At 46.9% G+C, this 12485-nt stretch overlaps 1 protein-coding gene across 4 annotated transcripts in view; it reads right to left on the reverse strand.

Moving 5' to 3' along the window:
- LOC137424950 (annexin A4) overlaps positions 1-8831 on the reverse strand; it is a 115134-nt gene extending 106303 nt beyond the window's left edge. For 3 of the 4 annotated variants that reach the window (XM_078776118.1, XM_078776117.1, XM_078776115.1), the window contains exons 1-2: positions 8417-8557; positions 1414-1454 (exon numbers count right to left, since the gene is read on the reverse strand). In XM_078776118.1, the coding sequence (XP_078632244.1) occupies positions 1414-1419 (6 nt within the window). In that variant the 5' untranslated portion in view covers positions 1420-1454; positions 8417-8557. Of the gene's footprint in view, positions 1-1413; positions 1455-8416 lie in introns of all 4 variants that reach the window. The other variant, XM_078776116.1, reaches the window with a different exon arrangement.
- Between the last annotated feature and the right edge of the window lie 3654 nt (positions 8832-12485).

Below are 12485 nucleotides of genomic sequence, written 5' to 3' on the forward strand. Positions count from 1 at the left end.
GAGGAAGGGAGGAAACAGTCACTTTCAAGCAATAAGGTTGGGATGGTGTGGTAGTGTTCACGTCGGTAGAAAATATCATGTATAGGGATGAGTGGCGGGGGTGTGACAGATACCTGGTTCGATGTCACATGCTATATGCACCGTTTCATTAATTGCACTACTTTTGTTGTCCTGTGAACAACAACCAATGTAAAAAAAAAAAAAAAAATGACCCCAAAATGTTCAAAAGTTTGGGTAGAATGTGTTTATTACATGTGCACATACAGATTATGGAAGGAATTTTAACCACCTCCAACACTCACCACATGCCATTTTGTTTTGTTGCATTCCTCTCCTTCATTCATTCCAATTTCCCAATTTCGCCACTCCAAGCTTCTGCACTTTTCCCCCATTTCTTGCATGCTAGGTCTCTCGGATAGACAAACCGGCGTCCAGTTCCCTGGCATTCATCGGTGAACGTGAACGATCCCATGGTGTTCTTTGCGAAGAGCAAACGAGTTATCGCCAGCACCATGACTAAATTTCAATTTCCCATCCTACCGCTTGGAAGGCAAAGGCAAACAACAACAACAAACACAACAGGCATTTTAAGGCCATTTTCCCTGCTAGAGCGGGGGTTAGCCTTGTGGGCCCCATAACAATCTTCTCCGTTTTGCCCTACTTTCTGCATCTCTCCTTGTTAACCCCCTTGCCCTCATTTCTTCTTCAACCATCTTTAGCCAAGTCTTTCTCGGTCTTCCCCATCCTCTACTTCCTTCTTTCCTCAACACATGACCAAACCATCTCAACCTGTTCTTCTTCACAGCATCAATCACAGGCTCTATTTCCATCATCTTTCGCAATTCATCATTTGTCTTCCTCTCTCTCAACGATACTCCGCACATCCACCAAACCATTCGCATGTCCACCCTTTGTTGCTGCTCTACATTCATGACCCATGTCTCGCTCCCATAAATCATAACACTTCTCACACATGCAGCATACACCTTTCCCTTCAGCTTCAACGACACTCCCCTCCTCGTCAGTACGCCACTCAGTTCCCAAAACTTCTTCCATGCACATCTCTCTCATGGCAAAGGCAAATGCAAGGATGTCTCATGTGATGAGTGATGTCTGTGATGTGATGATGAGTCTCATGTGATGAGTGACGTCTCATGGCACATGCAAGGCAAAGGCAAACAACCAACTGTAATCCTTGTGTAGGGCTGCTTTGGCAGCACTGAGCATGCCTTCGGGCAGAACTCCAGAAGGAAAGAAATGGCTTGAGCCCCATGCATATGTATTAAATAGACAGCCTCTTAACAAAAGAACAACGATGGCACCACTTCGCGTTTGCTGCTGCCAGGATGAACCTGGAACATATACACAAGTCACTGTGAATGAACTCAATAAAACATCAATGAGTAAACTTACAGGCATGGTCTCTGCTTGTCGTCTTGCCTTGTTCTGGTGAGCTGTTATAAAAATACATGAAAATGAAAAAAAGATTTTTTTAAAAAATACCTAAACACAAGTTCGATGTGGAACTCGTGGTAACAACTCACAACCCTGAACTATAACTGGCCAAAACTGCCATTACCATATGCGATAAATGGTGAATACGACACACACACACACACACACACACACACACACACACACACACACACACACACACACACACACACACACACACACACACACACACACACAATTAATTGTACAGTATCGGTTGTTCCTAAACTTAAATAATTTAAAGGATTGCTGGAAATGATGTTAATTTCAAAACATCCCATATTCAACTTTATTTAAATTGTAAACCTCAAACATAGTTCCTCCACCTAAAGCAAGAACGTGAACCCGTAAGCAATTGACTAGTTCCCCGACTGCATGGATCATCACCTGGGCACCGTTCTTCCTCGAGGTTTCGATCCTTTCAGCCCAGGACCTCTCCAACCGGCGGATCCACAACCTCGATCATGGATCCACATCAGTAGATGGTAAATCAGTAGATCCACAACCTCAGTTGCGTCCAGGCAGTCAGTCAACCCATCAATGCAACATCACTTATTCCAACTTTACTCGCAATAGGATTTAATGTATTATCATATATTTATAACTTTCGTAACACACTCGATAATATGATAATATCATTAAATCATTCACATCTTACCTTAAATACATCAATCTACCAACCAGCACGACCACACCACCTACCTCTCGAACAAACTGTACTTCGAATGTTCAAACTGTCATGAACACACACACAATGAACACACACACACACAATGAACACACACACACACAATGAACACACACACACACAATGAACACACACACACACAATGAACACACACACACACACACACAATGAACACACACACACACACACACAATGAACACAATGAACACACACACACACAATGAACACACACACACACAATGAACACACACACACACAATGAACACACACACACACACAATGAACACACACACACACACAATGAACACACACACACTGTCCAAAAGCCGTGAAGGAAGAGTGTGGCAAAATAAAGGAATGACGGTGTCCCCATGAAAGAGGGGCAAGACCGATTCAGACACAAGGACAAGGTGACTCAGGTACAGATGAAGGGGAAACGAGGGCAAAAGGCGGATGGTGGTGGGCAGAAAGACAAGGGAGAGCAGCAGAATGAGGAAGAAGAGGAGGGTGAAGATGATGAAGAGCAGCATAGACTGGTAGAAGAGTTAGCCAACAAAATAGAAGAGGTGAAATTGATAAAACTCAAAGACCAAAACTTTAATCGCATAGAAAACAATAAATGGACAAAAATATTAGTGAGGCGAACCAACCACTCAATTATAAAAATGATTTCAAAATCAACCACTTTAAAGGAAATCAATGTTGTGCGTCGTTCCCTGAACGCATCACGAGATCGCTGCAAACTTCCAGTTTGGTGAAAGGTTGTAACCACGAAGGTCCGCTGTTCAGTCGTAAGTTGAACCATCTTTTCAATGACTCAGACTGTCTCTAAACTCATACACTGCAGGCCCATCTTAAATACCCATTTGTTTTTTTTTTTGTTTTTTTGTTGTATACAAGATCGAGGCTCGTGAAAGAGCGAACATTAATCACACAGAAAGACAAACAGACACACAAAACAAATAACATCGGGAGCGGTAGACAAGATGGGGAGAGAGGGGGAAGGACACAAACACAACATTTGAGAGCAGGGACCGAGAGACATGGAGACATCGAGAGAACTGTGGGAGGGAGAGGGCTTTGGGGGGGACGCATGGGAAGGGGGGGGGGGTGGGAGAGGTATAAAACATATGGACACTGCCAAGACTTCCAGGAAAGAAGTTGGAATTTCAAACAAGGTGGATCTGGGGTGAATTAGTGGGGGTAGAAAAGATCAAGGTTTTGGATGGGGGAAGATAAGAGATGGTGGTGAACAGCTGTTTTGAAGACCTGGAGGGAGGAGTGTGATTGAAGTGAGTGTGGGAGTTTGTTCCAGAGGCAGGAGAAAAGAGGAATGAAAGAGTGAAGGTGAGCAGAGAGCCGAGATTTCGGCAGTTTAACCATCAGAGGGTGGCTGGCAGATCTTGTGCGACCTGTAGGAATATTTGGGGGACAGAGCACAGAGAGAGCTGGGGGAGCAAGGCCGGAGAGGAGTCGGTAGAAGACAGAAAGACCACCTACCTGCCTGCGGTGAGTGAGTGAAAGGCCCTCAGAGATAGCTTCATCGCGGGAGATTCCAATGATTCTGAAAGCTTTGGATTCAACAGCGTGAAGCCGAGCCAGGTGTGAGGCAGGAGCACCAGCCCATAGGGGAGAACAGTATTCCATTGAGCTGCGGATGAAAGCTTTGTATGTGGTGAGGAGCTCAGGTGTGCCTAGGAAGGACTTCGCACGACGGAGGATGCCCAGTCGGCGACTGGCTTTGGAGGCCAGCTTGGAAATGTGGTTTTACCAAGAAAGATCATGGCAGATGGCGAGACCCAAAAGCTTGAGCGACAGAACTTCTTGGAGAGGATTGTTGAGAAAGTAGATGGGAGGGTTGTCCAGTCGATCTTTTCGGAGAGACATAGTAAGAGTGTGAGATTTGTCAGGATTGAAAGACATGTTCCACATGTTTGACCAGTCTGTGATTTTGTCCAGGTCTTCAGAGAGTGAGGAGGCTGCAGACTACCGATCTGAGGGAAGAGGAATGGAGCGGCAGAGAGTGGAGTCATCAGCAAAGAGATAGAGAGGATTTTCAAGAGAGTCAGAGAGATCATTGATGAAGACCAGAAAAAGCACGGGGCCCAGAACACTGCCTTGGGGAACTCCAGCCTGAACGGGAAGGGGAGATGAGAGAAATCCATTCAGGGCCACACGTTGACTATGACCAGAGAGGACGTCCGCAAGCCATGCATGGAGATTTCCATGGATACCATAGGAGGAGAGTTTGGTGAGCAGAGCTGGGTGCCAGACCGTATCGAAGGCACGTGATATGTCAAGGGAGACAGCTCTGATTTCCTGTTTGGCATTGAGGACCTCCATCCATTGTTGAGACAGCAGAAGCAGCATGTCCAGAGTAGAGTGACCTGGTCTGAAAACAAATTGATGATCAGAGATCAAGCCATTGGAGAAGAGGAAAGATTTCATATCCGAAGCAATGATGGATTCCATGACTTTGCTGATAATTGGGAGCAGGCTGATTGGTCTGTAGTTGCAAGGATCTGTTTTTGCATCTTTTTTGTGTAAAGCGGTAATGTTTGCTGATTTCCAGGATGCAGGCAGATGACCTTGAGCAAAAGATCGGGTGAAAAGAACAGAGAGAGGGTGAGATAGAGCGGCAGAGCAGGATTTTAGGACCCGTGGGCTGATGCCATCTGGTCCAGTTGCAGAATCAGAGTCGAGGTTTGACAAAAACTCCTCCACCTTGTCAGGAGAGAAGGTCACAGAGTCCAGGAGCAGTTTGGTTCGACTGGGAAAGGTGGGAACAGAGAGAGATGGGTTTGGGACTAAGGATTTTGAGGCAAACACAGAGTTGAGGCATTCGGCTTTGTCACGTGCGATGTCAACTGTGTGGCCATTTGAGGTAAGGGAGGGGATGGAGGGGGAACAAACACCAGAAACGGATTTGACCAGACGCCACCAGGATTTGGAGGAAGGACACAGGTTTGAGAGTTCATTCTTGAGTGAGGAGAGATAGTGCTTCCTGGCACTCCTGAGGGTGGACACACACTTGTTCCGAGCTTGGTGGAAGGAACTGAGATTTCCTTCAGTTGGATTAGCCTTCCAAGAGGCAAAGGCAAGTTGTTTCAGGGCAACTGCCTCACCACAAGATTCAGTGTACCATGGACGGGAGGAAGGGTAAGACAACTGAAGGCGAGATGGGATAAATCTGTGCATGAGAGAGATCAGTTTGCTTTGGAAGAATTCCCAGGAAGAATTGATGTCAGAGGCAGTGGAGATGGGAGACCAATCCAGACGATTGATGGCTGCTTGAAGACCATCCCAGTCGGCCTGAGTGAAATGCCAGACTCGTCGACGCTGAGGAGGCTCTCTGAGAATGGCCAGAGAGATGTCCACTTTGACAAGCACATGATCAGAAGAACCGATTGGAGCAGAAGAAGAGCAGCAGACATTAGCAGGGAAGTTAGTCATAACCAAGTCTAGAAGAGAAGATACTCCATTGGCTGAGATCCGGGTCGGGAAATTGACAGATTGTGTCAATCCCAGTGAGTCACAGAAGTCCTTTGCTGAGGTGCCATGACTGGTGAGAGAGGAACCCACACCCAACCAGGTGGCATGATGACAATTGAAGTCACCACATATGAGGAAGAGAGAGTTGGGATGAGTGGATAGAAGTTGGTCCATGTTGTCAGACAGTGAAATGTAGATGGAGTCATCACTGTTTGGGGGACGGTACAGAACACATATGAACAAAAGGTGGGAGCGGAGAGGAAGCCGTAGCCAGAGGTACTCCTGGGGGTGAGGAGGAGAGAGGGCAGTGCAAGGAGAGTGAGGAAGAGAGTTTTTGATAAAGATAGCCACCCCACCACCAGGCCGAGGCTCAGGTCTATCATACCGGAGGAGGGAATAACCAGGAAGAGATATTAAGGAATCAGAGACATCTTGAAGGAGGAAAGTCTCTGTTAAGCAGATCAAGTCTGGATTGTCAGAAGCAACCTGTATGGAGAGATCAGTCAGGTTTGAGCGAAGGCCCCGGATGTTTGAGGTCCATACCGTTAATGAAGAGAGAGGGGGAGCATCGGGTACAGGACAGGGGAGGGGAGGAGTAGGGTAAGATGAAGGATGAGAGGGGGAGGTAGGGAGAGCAGTTGTTAGTGTGTCAGCGATTGCAGAAGAGTTCCAAGAAAGGGAAGGATGAGGAGGATGAAAGGTTTGAAGGTGAAGGGATGAGGCACAGAGAGGGGTTGTTTGAGGGGGGGGGCAGAGGAAAGAAGAAGGTTGGGGGGGGGTGGAGGTATGAGATAGAAGGGAGACGAAGTGGGGAGGAGGCAGCTTTGAGGAGGAGGGGGGAGGAGGGAGAATTGGAGAGGAATGGTATGGGGGGAGATTTGAATGGGAGGGGTTGGGGGGGAGTTTTGAAGGGGAGGAGTGAGGGGGGAGTTTAGGAGGGGAAGGGCAAGGGGGGAGTTCAGGAGTGGAAGGGCAAGGGGGGAGTTCAGGAGTGGAGGGGTAGGGGGGGAGTTCAAGAGTGGCGGGGCAAGGGGGGAGTTTAGGAGTGTAGGTGCAAGGGGAGGGATTTGGATGGGAGGGGCAAGAGGGGAGTTTAGAAAGTGGATGATTAATGAAAGACGAACATTGAAAACAAATTGGGTTTGTTGTGATTTTCAAGTTAGCAATCCGGTTCAGAATGATGGAGGAGGGATGGAACGAATGTGAATTTAGACCATGTAGTGAGGGAGACGTATAAGATATTGAATTTCTTTTTTTTTGAGGTGGAATGAGTTGGAGAGGAAATTGAGAAAAGCCTTTTAAATAGGAAGAAAAACAGCGTGTTGTAAAATACCACTGAGTAAAACACTGAAGGGGAAAGGTTATACATATTTAAATAATATTTAAACAGAACCGTGAACAATCTTATGTGCACAAAAATACCAACGGGGGGAGAGCCGAGAGGGACCACCACGAGTCACGTGAAGGGCAAACGGTGGATGGCAAGGAGTTCAAAACTCCAATCTTAAACAAAGGATGACGCAACCGACGATTACCAGACCAGCTTAACAATTTTACATAATCAACTTGACAGTCGACAAGTAATGCGTCCATTTCAAACAGTCTTGCACCGATTAGCCAAACTTGTAAAAATGCGATTTGAACTTGTCATTTTCAATGCACATGTACTCGGTCATGTGTGACAGCAATGATGCATGAAAGGCATCAATGGAAAGCTGAGGATCTCCTCATAATTGGTAAATCACATGGAAATTGTCAAACTAAATAACCTTTGCATATTAACCCCTTGAATTCGGATTACCTTTTTTTTGATACGCAGTGTATAAACACACACACACAGTCTATATATACGCATATATATATATACATACATATACATACACATACATATATACACACACAGTCTATATATACGCATATATATATATATATATACATATACATACACATACACACACACAGTCTATATATACGCATATATATATATATATATATATATACATACATATACATACACACACACATACATACATACACATATACATACATACATACATACATACATATATATACACATATACACACACACACACACATATATACATACATATACATATACACACACAGTCTATATATACGCACATATATATATATACATACATACATATATACACACACAGTCTATATATACGCATATATATATACATACATACACACACACATACACACATACATACATACACACATACATACATACATACACACACACACACACACACACACACACACACACACACATACATACACACACATACACACACACACACACACACACACACACACACACACACACACACACACACACACACACACACACACACACACACACACACACACACACACACACACACACACACACACACACACACACACACACACACACACGTTACCAAAGCGAGTTGTTGCTCTGCCTCGTTCCGAGGGCCGACCGAAGCGACCTCACACAATCATGGTTTCAGATCAAAACGACCTCCATGATTACGAACCGATTACATTCGACAGATAATACGTTTCCCCATGGCCCGTGCAGGGGAAAGTACACACTGGTACACACAACGCACTCGACCATCAAATGTTATGATGACAAAGGGCGATGGAGTTGAAGGTGGCGATGGAGTTGAAGGTCACATCGCGCTGGTGGACAGACGCAGATTTACCGACAAGGACATCTTCGATTCTTACCTTTGGATGAAGTCGAATCCCGAATCCCGGAGTGCTGCCACGAACGTCGGGCGCAGCTGCTGAGAGGATTATATCACGTGGTCGGAGCGGGGAGGGAGGGACAGGAAAGGATGTGGAAAAAGGGGCGTGGCGTCGAGAAAACGCATAACAAAATGGGCGTGGCTAAGAGAAAACGCAATCTGAGGAAATATTGCAAAAGATGAACCGCTCCAGATTGGGAGATTGATAAGAGAACAATGATTCACGGAGAGACTTGTCCTTGTACACTGTCTGTGGCGGAGTTGAAGGCTTCGTTTATTCGAACATAAAATTAACGTCCATGGTGTTTCCTATAGTATAGACCGATCCGACGGAGGGTTGAATGGACGGGCGCCCTCTATAGACGTCGCCATAGCTGGGGGGCGGCGCTTCATTTGGCGTCTCGTAACCTCATTGTAATATAATTAATTTATATACGCTACGTCACGTGACTACGTTCGGTGCGCATCACGTGGGAGGGCGTAACGGAGTGTTGAGAGGAACTGGATGAGGCATTCGCGTGTTGAGTGCAATGAAAGTTCCTGTTCATGTTGAATGGAGTATACATACGGCTTTCCTCCTGATTTATTCATACCTGAAAACAAGACGTGTCTCGTGGGGATTCGATTTCGTAGGAAGTAACGTCCAATGGCAGACTTGCCTTTCTTTTATTTATAATTGTCTGCTCCATCATTAATGATGAGGAAGTGTATCTTTGAAGTTCCCAAAAGACATGAGGAAATACCCTTTGGCTTGGGTCCTTAACTGGGCTCTCACTGTCCGAGAGACAAATTTGCTGTGAAGAGAAAACAAGAATTGATGCACGTGATGTGTGCTGCACATGCCACGTGTCTCTATAAATATTATTGTATTGATGTAAAACCAAACTGAGATCGATGTGCAGATCTTAGTATGACGGTACATTGTACTAGCTGAAGTGCCCGTCTACAATGGGCCCCCGTAAATACCATAAATATTCTCATACAGCTCATATAGCCAATATAGGTCTTATACGAGCATGGATCTGCGAGCGCAGCGAGATATACTGCATATACACACGAGACATCAAATGTACCTATAGATATATCTATATATATAAAACACAGTGTGTGTGTGTGTGTGTGTGTGTGTGTGTGTGTGTGTGTGTGTGTGTGTGTGTGTGTGTGTGTGTGTGTGTGTGTGTGTGTGTGTGTATGTGTGTGTGTGTGTGTGTGTAATGTTACCGATAGACTCCGAAACGGAGAGGCTCATGTGCTTGATATTTGGCATAGACATGGCCATTGAGCCTGGGACGAACATGGCTGAGACCATAATTGACGAGATCCATATTTTTTATTCATATTTACCTCAGCGGACTTCAGCGAAGTACCCGCTAATCTCAGCCAGTGCGAGCAGCTCGCTGATTCGCTCAGAGCGATCACGTGATGTTCCATCCCGTCACACGTTTGCACGTAATTCAGGGCGAAAACCCATTGCGTTTTTTCACCTTTATGCGATCGTGTTTTGTGTAGATTTTGTGCGATATGAATTAAATTTTAATTCATATTTCGTGTTTACGAATTCGAATACGAAGGATTTCCCCTTTCCCCTTTCGATTTCGAATACGAATCGAATACGAGCTTGAGTCGAGAGGGTGAATGTATGGGTTGGGAATGTACGGGTCTCCCTTCCCCCGCCCGGCAACGCCGGTACTGGAGGGCGTGGGTCACAGGATCGGTGAGTCTCCAAAATCCGCTTCGTGCTCTTGCGAAGATGCAGGACGATGTCGCGATTGTTGTGCTGCTCTCCAACCATGAGAACTGCAACGTCATTGTTAACTGGCCCTCCCCTTCCCTCCCCCTTCCCCCTCCCCCGTCCATCCTCGCCTTCCCTTCCCCCTTCCCCCTTCCCCCTCCCCCCTCCACCCTACCCCTTCCCCTTCTCCCCTCCCCCTCCAACCTACCCCTTCCCCTTCTCCCCCTCCCCCTCCCTTTTCCCCCTCCCCCTCCCTTTTCCCCCTCCCCCTCCCTTTTCCCCTCCCCCCCTCCCTTTTCCCCTCCCCTCCTCCCTTTTCCCCTCCCCCCCTCCCTTTTCCCCTCCCCCTCCCCCTCCCCCTCCCCCCTCCCCCTCCCCCCTCCCCATACCACCTCCCCCCTCCCCCCTCCCCCCTCCTCCTCCCCCCCTCCCCCCTCCCATCCCTCCCATCCCTCACCCTCCCCATCCCCCCTCTTCTCCCCTCTCCCCCTCCCCCTCTTCTCCACCTCTCCCTCCCCCTCTTCTCCCCTCCCCCCCTCTTCTCCCCTCCCCCCCTCTTCTCCCCTCCCCTCCTCTTCTCCCCTCCCCTCCTCTTCTCCCCTCCCCTCCCGGCAATGCCGGGTACTTCTGCTAGTATATATATATATTACTGTATGTATGTGTGTGTGTATATATATATACAGTATATATATATATATACGTATATATATATATATATATATATATATATATATATATATATATATATATATATATATATATATATATATATATATATTGTTGCGGATATGAGATTGGCATCCATCCATATCCGCTTGTAAATATTCCCCTATTTCCTCAGTACTTCCCAACTATCCCCAATTCCCCATTCCCTAGTCCCATTTTCTGTAAACAACACTCTGTAGACCCGACCTTCCCCTATTTCCCCCATTAAATGTCGCATCCAGGTCCACCGCATCTCACGTAGACAACTATAGGACATCTTGCTAGTTATTCTTAGTCTATGTCAGTTAAGGACTCGTTTCCATTAATTCTGACTCTTCGTTGCACCAGAATGTGATTGTATGGCACCGTTAGGAAGTTTAGGACCTCCCAATACCTCCCCGCAGCTTTTCCTCACGGTTCAGCAACAACAACAACAACAGCAACAACAACGGCGGCGGCGCGGGGAGTGCGCGTCCTCACTCCGGCTTGGTTAGCCGCCATCGAACATGTGCTCGACGGGGTTACCACGTAGGGGCTCGCTGTCAGCTCCTCGTCAAGGGCGGAGCCCGGTAACCCCCCGCACCCAATAGAAGCGGCGGACCGCTCCCATCTGGGGCGGAGCCAACGAGCCGAGGGCGTGTCACTCCCCGCTGAGCATGCGCAGGAAGAGGGAGGTGACGTCAGATGCGCCCTCAGCTTGGAGAGAGAAGACGCCACCTCCGAGCGCGGCAATACCTCCCCGCATCTCTGGACTGGACCGAGCTGTATCCTGTCCCTGAGCCAAGGTGCACCTTGTGCTATCGACTGCCTGTCCTTCCCTGCCATCAATCCCTGTGTAAGTCAGTCTTGTTCCATTTGTCTGTGGTCTGTCGGGGATAAGATAAGACTGTGTCTAAGTGCCCATCTTTTCTGTGCTTTACCTCTTACCTTGTAATCTACCCCTTTTCTGCATCACCAATTATATCCTCCTCCGGAGGTCTTGAGAACTGTACCCCTTGTGTCGTTTCATTTATCCCAGCCGTTGTGTCCTTTCCTTCATTGATTTAGCATAGCGCGATTTGGTCAACGTCGGGTGGAATCGGGTAAACTGTGCGAACACGGCGGCCATTCCGCTCGGCCCATCATAACATCTTAATCAGCCGTGTCCGTAACAATATATATATATATATATATATATATATATATATATATTGTTACAGATCTCAGAGATGGCACTCCCCTTAGCAAGGGGGGGGGGGTAATCCCCTTGGCCTGTTAAGCTGGCAGTCTCTAGTCCTGGTACTTGTAACGCTCCTTTGCGGCGTGGAATTGACCAGGGTTATTGGTCAAGGTGTTCTCCCAAATACCTTTACCAATTCCTCCGCAAAGCAGGGAGACAAGTACCGCTCGAACCACGGACAAGATGGTATTTGCCGAGCGGTTTAGCAATCCGCGGCTCGAGCCGTTAGCAATTGACTAACCAGATTCCGAGCGTTGGCCAAATCGTGCCACAGGTACTCAATTGGAGACAGGACAAAAGCGATCGGGGGAAAGAAGAAACCAAAGGTAAGAAATAACAGGCATTTATTAATTATTTACAAAACCAAAGAAGAGGAGGAACGCAAGTAATACA

The sequence above is a fragment of the Myxine glutinosa genome, chromosome 4 (genome assembly GCF_964187855.1).
Source record: "Myxine glutinosa chromosome 4, kmMyxGlut1.1, whole genome shotgun sequence".
Taxonomy (NCBI): domain Eukaryota; kingdom Metazoa; phylum Chordata; class Myxini; order Myxiniformes; family Myxinidae; genus Myxine; species Myxine glutinosa.